Here is a 19,603-nt window from a genome sequence, read left to right on the forward strand (position 1 = left end):
CATCATTCCCCTTCCTCCATCTCTTTCTCCTCTCTGAGTGGATAATGTCACTGCACTTCCGTAGAAATGGGCAGATTCGATTATTCTGAGCCGCGGGGCACCGGCCAATGGCCTGTGACATGACTAGGCAAAAGGGGTATTGGAGAAGCACCCTTTTCAAATGGAACAGTAATCTGAGCAGCTCTGTCATGTTGTCAACAAGGCAGCATGGTGCATCGTCCAGAAGCATCTCTTTTCCATAAAATATATGTTTGGATTTTCAAAATGGTTGTCATTGGGAAGGCAGATTTTTACCAAAAGCAATCTCTTTTGCATGTGAAAACATAGAAGCGTACCTCGTGATTAATTACGTTACTTTGTTTTAAGGCGACTTCCCGTGGGCTTTAAACGAGGCATCTGGCCAAACGGTTCCAAAACGAATGCAATTAACTTTCGTTCTATGCAAAACACAATTACCACAATTAAAAATTAACACAATTAGCAAGACACCCCCAATAAAGGAGTGGTTCTGCAGGTGGTGACCACAGACCACTTCTCAGTTCCTATGCTTCCTGGCTGATGTTTTGGTCACTTTTGAATGCTGGCGGTGCTTTCACTCTAGTGGTAGCATGAGACGGAGTCTACAACCCACACAAGTGGCTCAGGTAGTGCAGCTCATCCAGGATGGCACATCAATGCGAGCTGTGGCAAGAAGGTTTGCTGTGTCTGTCAGCGTAGTGTCCAGAGCATGGAGGCGCTACCAGGAGACAGGCCAGTACATCAGGAGACGTGGAGGAGGCCGTAGGAGGGCAACAACCCAGCAGCAGGACCGCTACCTCCGCCTTTGTGCAAGGAGGAGCAGGAGGAGCATTGCCAGAGCCCTGCAAAATGACCTCCAGCAGGCCACAAATGTGCATGTGTCTACTCAAACGGTCAGAAACAGACTCGATGAGGGTGGTATGAGGGCCCGACGTCCACAGGTGGGGGTTGTGCTTACAGCCCAACACCGTGCAGGACGTTTGGCATTTGCCAGAGAACACCAAGATTGGCAAATTCGCCACTGGCGTCCTGTGCTCTTCACAGATGAAAGCAGGTTCACACGCACATCTGACAGACGTGACAGAGTCTGGAGACGCCGTGGAGAACGTTCTGCTGCCTGCAACATCCTCCAGCATGAGTGGTTTGGCGGTGGGTCAGTCATGGTGTGGGGTGGCATTTCTTTGGGGGGCCGCACAGCCCTCCATGTGCTCGCCAGAGGTAGCCTGACTGCCATTAGGTACCGAGATGAGATCCTCAGACCCCTTGTGAGACCATATACTGGTGCGGTTGGCCCTGGGTTCCTCCTAATGCAAGACAGTGCTAGACCTCATGTGGCTGGAGTGTGTCAGCAGTTCCTGCAAGAGGAAGGCATTGATGCTATGGACTGGCCCGCCCGTTCCCCAGACCTGAATCCAATTGAGCACATCTGGGACATCATGTCTCGCTCCATCCACCAACGCCACGTTGCACCACAGACTGTCCAGGAGTTGGCGGATGCTTTAGTCCAGGTCTGGGAGGAGATCCCTCAGGAGACCATCCGCCACCTCATCAGGAGCATGCCCAGGCGTTGTAGGGAGGTCATACAGGCACGTGGAGGCCACACACACTACTGAGCCTCATTTTGACTTGTTTTAAGGACATTACATCAAAGTTGGATCAGCCTGTAGTGTGGTTTTCCACTTTAATTTTGAGTGTGACTCCAAACCCAGACCTCCATGGGTTGATACATTTGATTTCCATTGATAATTTTTGTGTGATTTTGTTGTCAGCACATTCAACTATGTAAAGAAAAAAGTATTTAATAAGAATATTTCATTCATTCAGATCTAGGATGTGTTATTTTAGTGTTCCCTTTATTTTTTTGAGCAGTGTATATATATATATTTTTTTTTTACCTTTAGTAAAGTCAGTTAAAAAAAACTTATTCAGGATCGGTGGGTCCCCTGTGGGACAAGAACATTTCCCAGGACATAGACATATCTGATATTGCCAGAAAGCTGAAATTCTTGTTAACCTAACTGCACTGTCCAATTTACAGTAGCTATTACAGTGAAATAATACCATGCCCTTGTTTGAAGAGAGAGCACAGTTTTGAACATGAAAAATGATTAATAAACAAATTAGGCACATTTGGGCAGTCTGATACAAAATTTTGAACAGAAATGCGATGGTTCATTGGATCAATCTAAAACTTTACACATACACTGCTGCCATCTAGTGGCCAAAATCTAAATTGCAAATTGGCTGGAATAATACATTATGGGCTTTCTACATTATGGCCTATAATTTCAAAGATGATGGTACAAAAAAATGTTTTTTTTTCTTTGTATTATCTTTTACCAGATCTAATGGGTTAGATTCTCCTACATTCCTTTCACATTTCCACAAACTTCAAAGTGTTCCCTTTCAAATGGTACCAAGAAAATGCATATTTTGCTTCAGGACCTAAGCTACAGGCAGTTAGATTTGGGTATGTCATTTTAGGCAAAAAAAAATTTTTAAAGGGTCCGATCCTAAAGTTAAGAAGGTAGAGCAACGCTTTATTATGGACAGACTTCTCCCCATCCTTGCTACTGTTCAATATATTTTGACCATGACAGTTTACAATCCAGGGTTACACCAAGCAGTTTAGTCTCCTGAGCTACAGGCAGTTAGATTTGGGTATGTCATTTTAGGCGAAAATTGAAAAAAAGGGGTGGATCCTTAAGAGGCGTTAAGAACAAATTCTTATTTACACTGACAGCCTACCGGGGAACAGTGGGTTAACTGCCTTGTTCAGGGGCAGAACGACAGATTTTTACTTTGTCAGCTCGGGATTTGATCCAGCAACCTTTTGGTTACTAGCCCAATGCTCTAACCACTAGGCTACCTGCCGGGAAAAAACATAATTTTTCTTTCATTTGACTGTTTTCCACCCAACAACATTCAAAAAGGGTATTTGCCACCCCTGTATCCAACTGCATCCACCTTTCATGGAAGTGTAACTCCCTATTACTCCTCCATGGTTAGATAAGAGCCGATGAAATGCATCTGACAAAGATAGACAGTCATGTACAGTAACTACAGTAAGGAGAAAGATATAGTATGGTAAGGAGAAAAATACACTAAGAAGAAAGATATTATACTCTTATCCAGTTAGGGAAACAGTCTATATAGGCTATATCATTTTGTGACCGTTTTGCAAAGGTATGCTCTTTACTGTAATATGATACAATATATAAAACGGTATTTACTGTATGTTATATTATAAAACTTAACGCAAAAAAAACAAGCTCATTTGTATCAGTTGGTGGTTGTTGAGGTGGTCGTTGGCTAACTTGTCTCTACCTGTAATCCCTGGACCTTTGTTGTCTGTCAACTGCTGTACGGTGTCAAATTATGAGCTGGACGATAAACCATATTCCCTTACGTTATATTTTTATTCAGTATAAATAGATAAAAAATGGCAGTAGCTATGCCTAGAGTAGACTAGCAAGCAAACATGGAGCAAGACAGAAAAGTCAGAAAATGCAATATAATACATAAACTAATTCAATGGTAAGAACATTTGGGAGTAGTTTGAACCTGCCTAAAATGAAATAAATTACGTTTAATTAAATATTTGTGGATAGGTGCAGTGAAATGTGTTGTTTTACAGGGTCAGCCATAGTAGTACAGCGCCCCTGGATCAATTTAAGGTTAAGTGCCTTGCTCAAGTACACATCGACACATTTTTCACCTTGTCGCCTCAGATATTCGAACCAGCCACCTTTTGGTTACTGGCTTAACGCTCTGCTACCTTCTGCCCTGAAGAATGTCACAACTCTGATATGCTTCCACTGATTTATTGAAATGCACAAACAGCAAATGTTTAGATCCCCCATTGGGATCTTTAGCGGTTCCACAGCTCATTGACATTTTGTGATGCCTAACTGCCTTTTATGGATTGAAGTGAATTTGTTTTAGGTGATATTTTCCAGAATATCATAGGTAACATCACAGTACACATATTTTCTATTAGAGATCCCATTTGAAATTCCGATGTAACAGTTGGGGAAAGCTTCTTTTAAAACAATACCTTAAGCTAAACAAAAATATTAGTAACCATATTTACAGTACATTCTTGGGCTAGTCATAGCAGGGGATTCATCAGAGAAAACATTTAATTAAAAATAAATACAAAATAAAAAAGAATGTCAACATAACAATAAGCTGTGATCTGATTATTCAAAATGCCAGAAGTGTCCATTAACAGTGAAGAACTAAACAAACCAGGCCATGGTGAATTGGTGAACCATTCTGTAACATAACAGTGAAAAACATTGACATAAACCATCAATACTAGACTGGATGATCTCTCATTCTACTTCAGAGGCAACAGAAACCAAGAGGTGTTTGTATCTAGTAGGACATCTCTATGCTATATTACATCATATTTAAACTCAGTTTTTTTTTTTTTTTTTTTTTTTTTTACTCACAGATGCCCCATTGGAAGACCCACCAGGCTTATGTGAGTAATACATATATGGTATCAAATAGTCCTAATAATATAAGGCCAGGACGGACTGGCCATGGGGAGCCTCTTTGATAAGGGCTGCCAACCACTAATATAGACACTGATCGTGCAGATTGTGGATACATAAGGATATATCTAGATACATGAGGACTGTCACTGTACACACATCCACAGCTACAGGTGAGAGAGGATGGTGTCTCATTTCACATGGTCTCCTCTCCAACTTCTGTTCATTTTTTCAGGGACATCTTGCGAAGTCCCTTCATCCGATACAGCAAGCCGTCGATGAAGTCCTGTCAGGAAACAATAGAGGAGATGTGAGTGAGAGGTGGTTATACTGTGTACAGGTTAAACAGTCAATACGTGCATGTGCAACACAGTTTTAGGTGTGTTTATGGAAACTTAGTGGAAGTATATCTCACATGTTGTGGTTGTAAGAGCCATTTTGATAGGGTGTATGTTTGGGTTTGTTTATGGCGGTCACTTCTCACCACTAGAGAGCAGTCTCACTGGGGTAAGGGTGGGGTCATTATCTAGTGTGGTGGGGTCAGGTCCCGGGGTCGTGTGTATGAGGGCCCAGGTAAACAAGTAGCAGTCATTCATGGGTCAACGGAAGATGCACCGTTTTTTACCGCACCTCACTAGATAATAATCAATCATTTAGGGGCTGCTTATATTTGTTCTGTTACACACTTGTACAAGTATCAGTGTGTCATGGAAATGTGTTTCTTGCATATCCCAACTCCCCCTGAGACACCCACAGGGAGTGAGGTCAGGGCCAGGGTCACCATTGACCAGCGCTCCTGGAGCAGTTGGGTTTTCACCTTGTCGGCTCTGGAATTCAAACCACCAACCTTTAGGTTACTGGTCCAACGCTCTAACCTCGAGGCTTTCTGCCTCCCGTTAGAAAGATTGCCTGTATCATTGGATTATTCATTAAACGGTGCCTCACCCATCATTAGCGTGTCAATAACAGTTCCCACATCCTTCATGAATCATGTAGCTAACTTTGAAACAGCCAATACTGTGGTAGTTACTATATCAGGCTTTTCCTTTCTCTCAGGTGAATGTGCATGGGGCTCAGAGGGAAGCTGCTTAGGGGAGGACGGCTCATAAAATGACTGGAATGGAGTGTAATGGCTATGAATGGAGTGAATGGAATGGTATCAAACACGTGTTTGATACTATTCCGTTCCGGACATTATTATGAGCCGTCCTCCCATCAGCAGCCTCCACTGCTAACTACATTATCAAATCCAAAGGGCCTTGCCTCTCAATGCAATTTGTTTGGTGCTTCCTTACCTCTTTGGGCTTGCCACAGTCTTGAAGAAGGTCCTGTAGAAATAGAGATGGGAAACCATATTCAAAAAACATAAGGTGTTTTTGACAGATTTAGAACAGGGTTGAAATAGCTTCAGTACTCGTTCAAATAGTTTGAGCGTTTGGTTGAGCCTGTCAATGCCAGATGGGCTGAGTTTTGCACTTTGGGGACTGTTCCAATGCCAGCCAAATTCAATTAAGCACAGCTACAGCATTTGCAGGAAGATGAATAGTATTTGTACCCAGGTCTGAGTAGACCAAGGATTTTGCACTCACATGTAGCTTTGCTCTCTGTTCTGCGTCTGATAGATCCAGCAACTCATCCATGTCAATTTCCAACTCTGGAATATCCTCCTCCTGAAAAAAGGGCAAAACACAAACAAAAAGAGAACTGGAATAAAACAAGAACCCAAATGTCAACAAGATAACTCTCCATTTATTCTAATAATACATTTAACCAATGAAAAAAGGCTACTTTGAGTCTGAATGTCCTCTCTGGCAACTGTACATTACTGTATTTCTTCATCCAGAATATACATTCTGAGAAAGGGCATCCTTTGCTTTCTCACTCAACAATTTTCATTAACCTGATTGTTGATGGATGAACACACACAATGATCACTGTGAAATGAACAAAGCAAATAAAAACATTCCCTTTTTTTCTCCTTTTATTTTGGTTGCCAGCAGATTTCCATGTTGATAGGAAGTGATAGCATTTTTGTGACCCACACAGTCACGCACAGATAATAGTTTAGACACTTAGTCTTTTGTGTTGACGGCCAACATTCCCTGGCATACACTGGGCTTTGGTGGACCACAGTTGTCCCACTAATCATGCAGCCACAGCTACCAAAGAGCCAATGACACTTTAAAAGTAAACAACCACAAAAAAAATAGAGAGAGAGAATATATTGTGCACCTATAACTCTACAATTCCCATTCACACTGTTCTTCCATTTTAACATCAATGAACTATCGCAAACTTCTGACATAATGTGGATGGTAGATCTCCAGGAAGAGGTTAAGGCATAGAGAGGGCTAATAGATCATAAGATTTACCCAGAGAACACTTTCCCTTGCAAATTAGCTTCCATCGAAATGACCCTTAGGTTTCAATGATCATTTCATGAGTATGTTGGCCTATACTAGTAAATCTGTTCCCTATTGTACCTACAATTTTCCTAATGAGACAAAATGGCTGCCGATCCTGACAGTAGAAGATGGGAAATGACTGTTGACATCATTAATGAGTGGAGAAACAGCCAGGAAAACAAAACGGAAGGGCACCTAATGTTCCCTGCACACTTACAGAAAGACAAAAAGGTTCTTATTTGACGCAGCAGATTTTTTTTGTCTAATTAATGCATGAAGATCATTTGTGTTGAGATGTTGCTTTTCAACAGCATTAGGGAGGATAATGGAGAAAATGGGTTGGGCACTGAAATGGTTTTCAAGAACCGCAATCAAGAGTACAGTGCATACATTTTTCAAACCTCAAAATTTACAGCTGCATTTCAACTGACAAACGGGCTAATTATAAAGCTCCTAATTTACAGTTGTCATCTCCTGCATTAAGGAATTTTTGTTGTTGTACCATTGCAGAACAGGAAATTGTGGGAAAGAAGGAAGTTAGGCCTTGCCCTGTTTGTTTTCTGTTGGGTTGAGATAAAACAGGGATGCTTTCCAAAATACATTCTAGCTTATTGTAGTGACATTTTTTATCAACTTTAACTTCCTTTATTTTTTCTCTTAGTTAGTTCCACTAACTGAGAAGGCATCAAGAAGCAAATACATATTCTGCCCAATAGAAAATATAGTTATAGACCAATGAGGGTAGTACACTACAGAGGATAGTGCTTCAATCAATGAGAGGGTAGTGCTTCCTGCTATCCAGGACCTGTCTACTTCTTCCATTTAAGAATGATGGAGGCCACTGTGTTCTTGGGGACCTTCAATGCTGCAGAATTTTTTTTGGCACCCTTCCCCAGATCTGTGCCTCAAATTCCTTCGAACTCATGGCTTGGTTTTTGCTCTGACATGCACTGTCAACTGTGGGACCTTATATAGAAAGGTGTGTGCCTTTCCAAATCATTTCCAATCAATTGAATTTACCACAGGTGGACTCCAATCAAGTTGTAGAAACATCTCAAGGATGATCAATGGAAACAGGATACACATGAGCTCAATTTCGAGTCTCATAGCAAAGGGTCTGAATACTTATGTAAATAATGTATCTGTTTTTCAATTTTAATACATTTGCAAAAATGTATAAAAAATGGTTTTTGCTTTGTCATTGGGTATTGTGTGTAGATTGATGAGGATTTAACAAAATGTGAAAAAAGTGAAGGGGTCTGAATAATTTCCAAATGCACTGTACATATTACCTCAAATACCTCGACTAACCTCTATCCCCGCACATTGACTTGGTACCCCCTGTATATAGCCTCGTTGTTATTTTATTGTGTACCTTTTTTTTTTAAACTTTAGTTTATTATTATTTCTTCTTTTTAGCAAATATTTTCTTACTTTATAAAAAAAAACTCTGCATTGTTGGTTAAGGGATTGTAAGGAAGCATTTCACAGTAAGGTCTACACCGCATGTGACAAATAATGTTTGATTTGATGAATGGGTGTACTTTTTGTCCCCTTGGAACTGGAACTAAATGTAGTCCCTCTGACTCATCTAAATCTACAAGACAGCCTATTCCGCTGACACGGCAGCCTTCAGCATCACAACTCTGGAAAGCCAGAACAAGCTTGTCAGCAACAGTCAGACTCTTAGAAGTAATGATCATAAAACGAGGACAAGGAAAATCATTAGGCTATAAAGCTAGATAAGGCTAACCCTGCAAGCTAAATGGGCCATTATCCCTTAAATGCAATACATTAGCTAATGTATCAGCAACAGGAAATGTGAATTATTATGTGGATTATAATTTCTGGACATTTTTGTAGGGGTTGATACATTTTTCATTAGGGCAAATCAAGTCAAATGTCTAAGTGAAAATGACAAATGTTAGAAACCTTTTTAAAACTCAAATACACTACAAGTTTGCATGTCCTGATTTGAAGGAAAATTCTCAGCAACAAAATAGTGATCAAATTAAGATCCTACATCTGTAGTTGTCCATTAAACTCTATTCAAATCCACACAATGACACCTCTTTATAGGTATAGTACAGGGGTTCCAATTAAGGTAATTTGGCAGCTGATGCTTAAGGTTACGCTGTGGGGTATTTCGACACAGACGCCTAGGGTCATGTGTTGAATTATTGAAGGTTAGTCCTTAATTCCCGTGTGGTTCCAGGGGTCGACTATCGGTAGCTTGATATCTTTTTTGCAATTTCTCTCTTTAAAACACACATTGTACTACAAACCCTGTGGAATTTAACAACAGCTAGGACTAGTTTCATAGATTGTGTTTATGCGGCCTGTATGTACCATCCCTGCCTGCATTCAACACCATACTCTCATCATCGGTACTCTATAATCTGAAACCAACTATTACTAAACCATTAAAGCTCAGGTTCTATAATTTAGGGGGAAATTAGTTTAGGTATTGGGAAGCCAATGTCATTCACCGTGTGAAGCTAAGAGGAGGTTTAAGCACAAATAGCTGAGAAATTAAGCTGATCCCCAGATTATTAATCAAATCAAGAATCTTTGAGCAAGAAATGTTCAGTGCCTTTATCTACGCTGTGGGCAAACATGTTAAATCTTGGTAGGCTAACTGATGGAGGTAATCGCTTACCTGTCGTAGCATGCAGAGAGGATTTTCTCTGCAGGGGGAAGTCAATAAGTCAGCCATTTTGTTTTTTGGAATGAAACCCACACGCAAAAAAGAATGTGACCTCTGACCTGTGTGTTATTGGAAGCTTAAACCACCTTTGTGGCATACTGGAGGGTAATGGATATGTTTCTGCTTCTACAATGTTTTCCTTTTAGTTTAGTGAATATTAATAAAGTCCAGATTACTTTCCTTTCCCCCCCCCATAGCAAACCACTTCAGACCTTCCTTGTATCACTTGGCAAGCTCCTTTACTCAATTCCTACTTTCTTTCCCCTGGCATAAATCAAATAGAACACACGTACTGACTGCTACTTGGGAAAATGCTACAGTATTTACTCTATGAGTAAAAAGTAGAATGTTATTGTCTTGATCTTTCCATCCTTTCTCAATCATGTATGAACTATTTCTAACCTCGGTGTCTTGGAAAATAATAATGCTATCTGATCATTTATCATGAATGCAGTGAGGGTCCAATCCCTGAGATCTGGCTAGGTCATCCTGGAGAATGTCAAGATGAAATGGCTTTGTCTTCATTTGAACCCACAACACAGTCTGTTGTACACTACTCTGGTATTTCCATTAATATAGGAACAAAGAAACAACTATTCAGAGACAACAATGAGTGCCTACAAGGGACAAAATATCAAGGAAACTTTCTAGAAAATTAACAATATTCTTTTGAAGGAATATGATAATAAGCTGGTGGGGGTTTCTCAGGCCAGTTCACTGTACTTGTCCACCCATACAAATGTGAGGCCTTACACTGTGAAAGCAGCTTCCGTTTTAATAATCAACTTTTATCTTTCAATCAGAGCTACTGGACATGGTGTTAGTACTAAAGATGCAAATCCATTGTATTTCATTGATTCTATTATTGATTATGTCAATTATTTTTGACCACCACTGTACTATACAGTGCATTGTATAGCAGCATACCACCCTGCATCCCACTGCTGGGTTGCTTCTGAAGCTAAGCCGGGTTTGTCCTTGTCAGTCCCTGGATGGGACACCAGATGCTGCTGGAAGTGGTGTTGGAGGGCCAGTAGGAGGCACTCTTTCCTCAGGTCTAAAAAATATCTCAATGCCCCAGGGCAGTGATTGGGGACGCTGCCCTGTGTAGGGTGCCGTCTTTCGGATGGGAAGTTAAACGGGTGTCCTGACTCTCTGAGGTCATTAAAGATCCCATGGTCAGTCAACTTACCTGGTTAAATAATGGTAAAATAAAATTAATTGTTTCAGGCCAACTTTAATTATGGACTTTCTTACAATGGGGGCAAAGGGGACATTGGATGGGGGCCAGCACACTGACTCTATTGTCACCCACGCTGCTGGCCATATGACGCCTTAGTTGAACCCTGACTAGGCCCTTTTCTCTCTCAAACACTGGGTTCTTTAGCCACCAGTTATTTACTTCCATATAGGCTTCACTGGCTAAGGGACAACTGTGTCCCAAGGTCATGTGAAAAAAGACAGCGTTCCTGACAATGACCTCCAGGAGGGTAAAGTAGAAATAATAGAATTCTAGAAAACTTTAGCTACAGTACTTCACTTACAGTACATGTGATTTTAGACTTTTTATAACGGAAGTTGGCTTAATGGGTCACATAATATGAATATGCGTGTACTGATATGTGTTAATCAAATCAAATCAAATGATCCTAATGTTAGGATTGATTGAGGATAAACTGATCCTGGATATGTTTCCACAGGTATCTACAGTATCTTGTATCATCTATATATCTTCTATCTATGGTCTATCGATCATCTATCTATCGTCTATCTATCGACTATCTTCTATCTCCCAAAACAAAAGTTTTACGATTCACTGACAAGGAGCCAAAACTGGAGCCCAAATTTTAGTTTCCATTGCATTTCCTAGGGGCCCGGTAATCAAATTGCCACAGCTGAGGTTATAATTGGATCGAGCTCCCTCTGGTTCCGGGACTAATTATTTGAGTCAATCAAGCCTTCATACTTAGCCTCACCCAGCCTCATTCAGGTTCCCAATTCAGTTTGTCTGCTCTGGAAACCCACAGAGAAATATCCCAAGATAGCTAGATCCTGTCACAGCATGAAATAATCAAAGTACTGAACTCCATCTCCTACCCTCTATCCTTTCAGTGTGAATTATTCACAGTAGAAACAAGGGAGCACTCTCCCCTCTTCCCTCACCTCTCCTAAACTCGGTTTCTCCCCTTCTCTAGCAGGCGACTGTCGCTATGGGAGCTCCCTTGTCTAAACTAAAGCTTGCTTACTTTACCATTATATTTACATCATGCCCTAATAAGATACTGGTCCAGGACTAGTTTTGATATATTACACCACAATGGTGAAGATCATCACTGGTGTAAAAGGAGCTGACCTTAAATCAGAAGATAGCTGAAACTCACCTCGCAGTCAAACAGGAGATGCAGCTGCCCATCGATCCACTCCTCGATGTCCAGCCTCTTTTGCAGGTCCTTGCGGTTGTACTTAACCGTGAGTTTTCCCAGTCTGCGTTGAGGAGGCTCCTCTTCTGCCTTCTCCTCACCTGGGGTTTGGAACAAGACCCTGTGCTGGGGACCCGGTTGGGTGGACATGCCTCTGTCTGTCTGTCTGTCTGTCTGTCTGTCTGTCTGTCTGTCTGTCTGTCTGTCTGTCTGTCTGTCTGTCTGTCTGTCTGTCTGTCTGTCTGTCTGTCTGTCTGTCTGCCTGCCTGCCTGCCTGCCTGCCTGCCTGCCTGCCTGCCTGCCTGCCTGCCCTGGTCACCAAGGAGAAGAGCAGTGAGCTTGAGTTCCTTTCAATTTCAAGCTTTATCTGTCTGCACTGCTGTCTGCACTGCTGTCTGTCTGTCTGTCTGTCTGTCTGTCTGTCTGTCTGTCTGTCTGTCTGTCTGTCTGTCTGTCTGTCTGTCTGTCTGTCTGTCTGTCTGTCTGTCTGTCTGTCTGTCTGTCTGTCTGTCTGTCTGCAATGATGTCTGTCTGTCTGCACTGCTGTCCGTCTGTCTACACTGCTGTCTGTCTGGCTTCCTCTTGTGCTCTCTCATCTGTGTATTCCTACTTCCAATCCCCCTATGTATCTCTCTCTATCTCTATGGCCTCCTCTCTTTCTCCCTCTGCCCTGCTTTCTCTTCTCTCTATCATTTCCTCATACTTTCTCCTGGGCTCCCTCTTTGACTCCACCCTCCTCTCTCTCTCTCTTTCTCACTCTCCACCCTCCCCTCTCAGTCTCCTCCCCCTTTGCCTTGCGTGCCCTCTTCTTCTTTAATTTCCTCTCCTCTTCCTCGCTCCTCTTCCTCTCTCCTCTTTTTATCCCTGTCGATTTACCTTTTTATTTTCTGCCTCTGTCTGACTGTCTCTCGCCTTTTCTCTGTACATGGTAAGAGTGCAAATGCTTTCCTTTCCTTTTTGTGTGTGTGTCTGTGTGATTGATATATATATATATATATAAATATATATTACAGTAGAGGGAGAACAAGAGAGGGAGAGAGAGAGAGAGAGAGAGAGAGAGAGAGAGAGAGAGAGAGCAATTAAAAGTTTGTTAGAAGAGTGATAGCTTGTTACTTGGAGGTGCGGTGGATAATCATTGACTTCAAATCGCAAAGACAATTATTGCTATCAAACCCACAGATGGCTTGATGCCCTTACTTCGAAAATAAATGTAAAAATATACAGTATTGCAGAGTACTTTTTGCAAGTCATCTATAGGCTGCTGCTTGAGAAAGAAAACATTTGCATTGTAAATTATAATTTACCTTCCTTTTTCCATATCCCCACTGTGACTGGAATCCACGACTCTTTCCCCTAGAGTGAAATGAATTGAAGGGGAAGGAGAAGGAGAACAACAGCAATGAAAGCCAACAACAAATTCTGAACCTACACATCAATGCATAACTGACCAAATACTGAAAGACAAGCATTAGAATTTTGAATTCCGTAGTGAGTGTGGAAGAGGCGAAAAAAATATTGTTGTCTATCAACAATGATATTTCCACTCCTATTTGCCATCTCTTCAATCTAAGCCTCCAGGAAAGTGTGTGCCCTCAGGCCTGGAGGGAAGCTAAAGTCATTCCGCTACCCAAGAATAGCAAATAACCCTTTACTGGCTCAAACAATCGACCAATCAGCCTGTTACCAACCCTTAGTAAACTTTTGGAAAAAATTGTGTTTAGCCAGATCCAATGCCATTTCACAGTAAACCAATTAAAAACAGATTTTCAGCATGCTTATACGGAAGGGGATTCAACATCTACGGACGGCACGTAAACAAATGACTGATCATTGACTGAGAGAAATGTATAATAAAATGATTGTGGGAGCTGTTTTGTTCGTGCAGCTTTTAACATTATCGATCATCTATCTGCTGCTGGAAAAACGTGTGTTACAGCTTTACATCCCCTGCCCTGCTATATTGTGAATTGAGAGGTACCAGTCTAGCAGAACACAGAGGGTGTTCGTTAATGGAAGCCTCTCCAACATAATCCAGGTATAGTTAGGAATTCCCCAGGGCAGCTGTCTAGGCCCCTTACTTTTTTCAACCTTCACTAATGACCTGACACTGGCTCTGAGTAAAGGCTATGTGTCTATGTATGCTGATGACTCAACACTATACACGTCAGCTATCACAGCAAGTGAAATCACTGCAACATTTAACAAAGAGCTGCAGTCAGTTTCAGAATGGGTGGTAAGAAATAGGTTAGTCCCAAATATTTCAAAAACTAAAAGCACTGTATTTGGGACAATAAACCCTAAACCTCATCTAAATCTTGTAATGAATCATATGGAAATTGAGAAAGTTGAGGAGACTAAACTGCTTGTAGTAACCCTGGATTGTAAACAGTCATGGTCAAAACATATTAATGCAACAGCAGCTAAGATGGGGAAAGGTCTGTCCATAATAAAAGATGCTCTGCCTTCTTTGTTGCACCTGAACTACTGTCCAGTCGATTGGTCAGGTGTCACAAAGGGACTTAAGAAAATGTAAATTGACACAGATGAGGGCAGTATGGCTGGCCCTTAAATGTACATGGAGAGCTGACATGAACAATATGGATGTCAATCTCTCCTGGCTCAAAGTAAAAAGTAAAAATTACTTGTGTCATGCACAAGGTACTGTAGATGTCCTAACCGTCTTGCCAAAACTATAGTTTGTTAACAAGAAATTTGTGGAGTGGTTGAAAAACGAGTTTAAATGACTCCAAGCTAAGTGTATGTAAACATCCGACTTCAACTGTATGTGGTAGTAGAGTAGTAGCACACACTTAATGTGTTGTGAAAAGTGTTCAAATGTTATAATTACCTTCATTTTGCTGGACCCCAGGAACAATAGCTTCTGCCTTGGCAGCAGCTAATGTGGATCCATAATAGACACAAATGCAAAAGCTCCTTCTGCTGCCAAAGACATTAAACAACTGTTTAATTTACACAGTTTAAAAGTAGACTTAGTGATATAATGTAATCAATAGAGTTGGCCAACTTCCTGCTTACAGACATCATCAACAACAACAAAATTCCACAACCATTGGATCTTTACAATTATGCCCTCCCTTGAAGCATGACTACAGTAGGAGGAGACAATCGTAGTCGTGGCAGATTCAGATTAGAATTGTATTATTGTTGATTGTTCAGCCTGTTGGGCCTGGTCCCAGATCTATTTGTGCTATCATGTCAACTCAGTTTGTCACTCATTGTCATGCCAAAGAGCGGACATGATAGCACGAACAGATCAGGGACTAGGCTAGTCACCCGCAGTGTTTGATGTTGTTATAACATGTTATATCATTGTTATGAATAGGAACTACACTGTCAACCTGAACATTTACGCTCTGACAAAAAACATGGTTGACATGAACTAAGTGTAACTATGCATGTCACGATTTCTGCCGAAGTCGATGCCTCTCCTTGTTCGGGCGGTGTTCGGCGGTCGATGTCGACGGTCTTCTAGCCATCGCCGATCCACTTTTCATTTTCCATTTGTTTTGTCTTCTTTTCCCACACACCTAGTTTTCATTTCCCTCATTACATGTTGTGTATTTAACCCTCTGTTCCCCCCATGTCTTTGTGTGGTATTGTTTCTTGTAAGTGCTTGTGCACATTTGTTTGACTGGTGCGCGTCGGGTTATTGTGCCCATATTTTGTATTTCTTATGCCATTGGTTTTACTATTAAACTGCTCCGGGTTTTTACCAAGTTCTGCTCTCCTGTGTCTGACTTCCCTGCCACCAGTTTTGCACCCCTTACAATGCAGGTAATGGACTGACCTTTGACCTGTGTCCTTGTATACTGTGTCACGACGTGGCCTTTTGGGTGTATAACATGGCTCCCCCCCTTCTCTCTCTCTCTCTCTCTCTCTCTCTCTCCCACGTCAGGTTTTACAACGGTCATAAATACCTGGTAGAAACTGCCATGCAGTATTGAGGGAGAGAGTCTACCAGAACAAAGAGCTTCTCTTCGTTCCAACTCGCAAAATGGGAGAACGAAAACATATTTATATTTTTGAGAATGTGGGAATGGTCCGTGGACACTTAAGAGACAGTCTTGTCGAGTGTGTTTCATTTGGTGATCTCATGAAGGACAGGAAACACACATAACTGTATCTCTTAAAGTGTACTTTTCCCAGCTGTCAGGTTTACATCTAAATATTGTGAAACATATGTGATTAAACATTCAACTATTTATGAAAAGATGTGATGTTAATCTTCTCAATGAGAGTATGGATTTTCATATAAAGATTAACTAGTCAGTGGCTACACCCCCGTGAGCCCAGACATTACATTAGGCGTCATAAAACCGCCCCTTCTTCCACAGAGTATGAAACCCACTTCCTACAAAATATACATTAAGTCAGAGAACGCCGGGACAGAGTCCCCACGTTGGAATGGCTACAATTCTATAGACCGTTAGACCATACAGCTGTAGCTTTGGCTACAGGGCTGGAAATGGCTCAACTCTGAGACTATCGATCACTACAGAATAAGAGCAAATCCTAGACGTAAAATTACTAGTCTGCAGCTAGAAATTACGTAAGTCTAGAACGAGAATACTGACAACCGCTGAAGCATCTATCTATGAGAACATTTCCGAATGGTACTCTGAAGTATACATACTAACCCCTTATGAAAGACATTGTGACTTCTGGGAAAGTTAACCAGGAACTGGATTCCAACAGAGAAGACAACAACGACATACGGCGTAAATATACACATTGCAATTATTCTCAAATGAGCGGCCGTTCATGTACAAAGGTTTACGATAGCAGTAATTATAATTATCCACTGTGTGTAGTGAATCCATTTTGTCTTTCCCGCTCTTTCTCAGTCCCCAACCCTTTCCTTTGTCTACCAAACCATCATATCGGCTAGGGACTTTTTCTTTGTATCATGCAGTAACGGAAATATCTACTGTTAGTTTGTTATGTAATTCTGTGTGATTATTTAGTTAGTTAGTAAATAAATAATTAAGCCAATTTGTATATTGCTGATTCATTATAGAAACTATGGTTTGTGCAGATATCCAAGGGTTTGCGGCGTTCAGTAATGAGAACTGATGAGGTAATAATAATAATTCATTAATAAGCGACTGGTTTGATCAGATATTAAAATATCTGAAGAGTTATATTAAAGAAATTATAATTCTAACTCTAAACATTTTCCCGTGGTGCCCTGACTTCCTAGTTAATTCATGTTTACATGATTAGTTTAATCATATAATAATTAAACTAAGATATTTTATTTGATAATATACAGTCTTCCCATTTAATGATAGTCCAGACCCGACTACTGTTTCCCTATTTTCTTTGTGGGCATCTACCCTTCTCCACAACCATCTGGTGTTACGTAGTACCAGTGTGCATCCCACATGGCACCCTATTCCCTATATTGTGCACTACATTAGTAGGTAATAGGTGCCATTTGGCACACAGCGTTAAGTGTCCCATTTTCTTACATGAACCTACACCTGCAGCAAACAGCCAATAACATTACTCATGCTTGCTTTCTTTGTCTTTGTTTGAGACCTTTGTCACAGATGTAAGGTGATCCCCGTGCATACGTATAGCATAACGTAAGACAATAGGGTTTATCGTCCGGCTCATAATTTGACACCGTACAGCAGTTGACAGACAACAAAGGTCCAGGGATTACAGGTAGAGACAAGTTAGCCAACGACTACCTCAACAACCACCAACTGATACAAATGAGCTTGTTTTTTTGTGTTAAGTTTTATAATATAACATACAGTATATACCGTTTTATATATTGTATCATATTACAGTAAAGAGCATACCTTTGCAAAACGGTCACAAAATGATATAGTCTATATAGACTGTTTCCCTAACTGGATAAGAGTATAATATCTTTCTTCTTCGTGTATTTTTCTCCTTACCATACTATATCTTTCTCCTTACTGTAGTTACTGTACATGACTATCTATCTTTGTCAGATGCATTTCATCGGCTCTTATCTAACCATGGAGGAGTAATAGGGAGTTACACTTCAGTGAAAGATGGATTGCAGTTGGATACAGGGGTGGCAAATTGTCACAGATCCCCAGTACTGCTGCTCATTCCGTGCACCAGTACCGGAGGTCTATGTCACCGGCCTCTAGGCGTCACTGAACTGTCATTACGCACAACTGATTCCAATTCCCCTGATTAGTAATTGTATAATTGTGCCCTTTGTTCACCATTGTCTTGGTCAGTTATTGTCCCCATGTCCGTTGGTCTTGTGAATGCCTGTGCTTTGTTGTTTCGGCTTTCGTGCTGCGCATATTGTGCATTTGTTATCATGGGTCTCGTCCTGTGTTTTGTTATTACGGGTCTCGTCCCGTGAAGTGTTTATTACGGGTCCCGTGCATTATTGTTTCGGGTCTCATCCCGTGTCTTTATTAGAGGTTTAACCTCGCTCTTTTGTTTGGGTTTCATCCCTGTGTTTTAGTGTACATGTTTGTTTTGGGCTTCGTCCCTGTGCCTTTCATGGCATGTTGTCTTTTTGGATGGACTATTAAAAACCCCTGTTACGTGTATTTGCGCCTGTTTCCAATCATTTATACAACGTGACACAAATAACCTTTTTGAATGTTGTTTGTGGAAAACAGTCAAATTTCCACATAGCCTAGATGCAATGAACTAAAGAAAAATAAAGTGTATATACTGAACAAAAATATAAACGCAACATGTAAAGTGTTGGTCCCATGTTTCATGAGCTGAAATAAAATATCCCGGAAATGTTCCATAAGCACAAAAAGCTTATTTCTCTAAAATGTTGTGCACAAATTTGTTTACCTCCCTGTTAGTGAGCATTTCTCCTTTGCCAAGATAATCCATCCACCTGACAGGTGTGGCATATCAGGAATCTGATTAAACAGCACGGTCATTACACAGGTGCACCTTGTGCTGGGGAATTGAATGTTAATTTCTCTACCATAAGCCGCCACCAACATTGTTTTAGAGATTTTGGCAGTACGTCCAACCGGCCTCACAGCTGCAGACCACGTGCAACCACGCCAGTCTAGGACCTCCACATCCGGCTTCTTCACCTGTGGGATCGTCTGAGATTAGCCACCTGGACAGCTGATGAAACTGAGGAGTATTTCTGTCTAATGAAGCCTATTTGTGGGGAAAAACTCATTCTGATTGGCTGGGCCAGGCTCCTAAGTGGGTGGGCCTATGACCTCCCAGTTCCATCCATGGCTGTGCCCCTGCCCAGTCATGTGTAATCCATAGGTTAGGGACTAATGCATTTATTTCAATTGACTGATTTCCTTATATGAACTGTAACTCAGAAAAAACATTGAAATTGTTGCATGTTGCTTTTATATTTTCGTTCAGTATACAGTATATTTTTATTAAAGGGGTGAGAAGAGCGCTGGGGTGGAATCCAGGGCTGGGGAGTGGGACACTAACTACATTAAGCTGAAAGTCATGAAACCAAATTCTGTTTCTGACCTATGGAAAGATTTTCAATGTTCTGTCATGCAACAAGAGCAACAAAAATTAACAATTTGG

General features: G+C 41.1%; 1 protein-coding gene across 1 annotated transcript; it reads right to left on the reverse strand.

The window, feature by feature from the left end:
* Positions 1 to 3,826: 3,826 nt before the first annotated feature.
* LOC120024312 (protein phosphatase 1 regulatory subunit 14B-like) lies at positions 3,827 to 12,494 on the reverse strand. Its single transcript, XM_038968530.1, has 4 exons — positions 12,014 to 12,494; positions 6,110 to 6,190; positions 5,816 to 5,848; positions 3,827 to 4,806 (listed from the first exon to the last, which is right to left on the reverse strand). The coding sequence occupies exons 1-4, from the start codon at positions 12,200 to 12,202 to the stop codon at positions 4,744 to 4,746; spliced, it is 366 nt and encodes a 121-aa protein (XP_038824458.1). The 5' UTR covers positions 12,203 to 12,494; the 3' UTR covers positions 3,827 to 4,743.
* Positions 12,495 to 19,603: the final 7,109 nt, after the last annotated feature.

This window comes from Salvelinus namaycush, chromosome 29 (assembly GCF_016432855.1).
Source record: "Salvelinus namaycush isolate Seneca chromosome 29, SaNama_1.0, whole genome shotgun sequence".
Taxonomy (NCBI): Eukaryota; Metazoa; Chordata; class Actinopteri; order Salmoniformes; family Salmonidae; genus Salvelinus; species Salvelinus namaycush.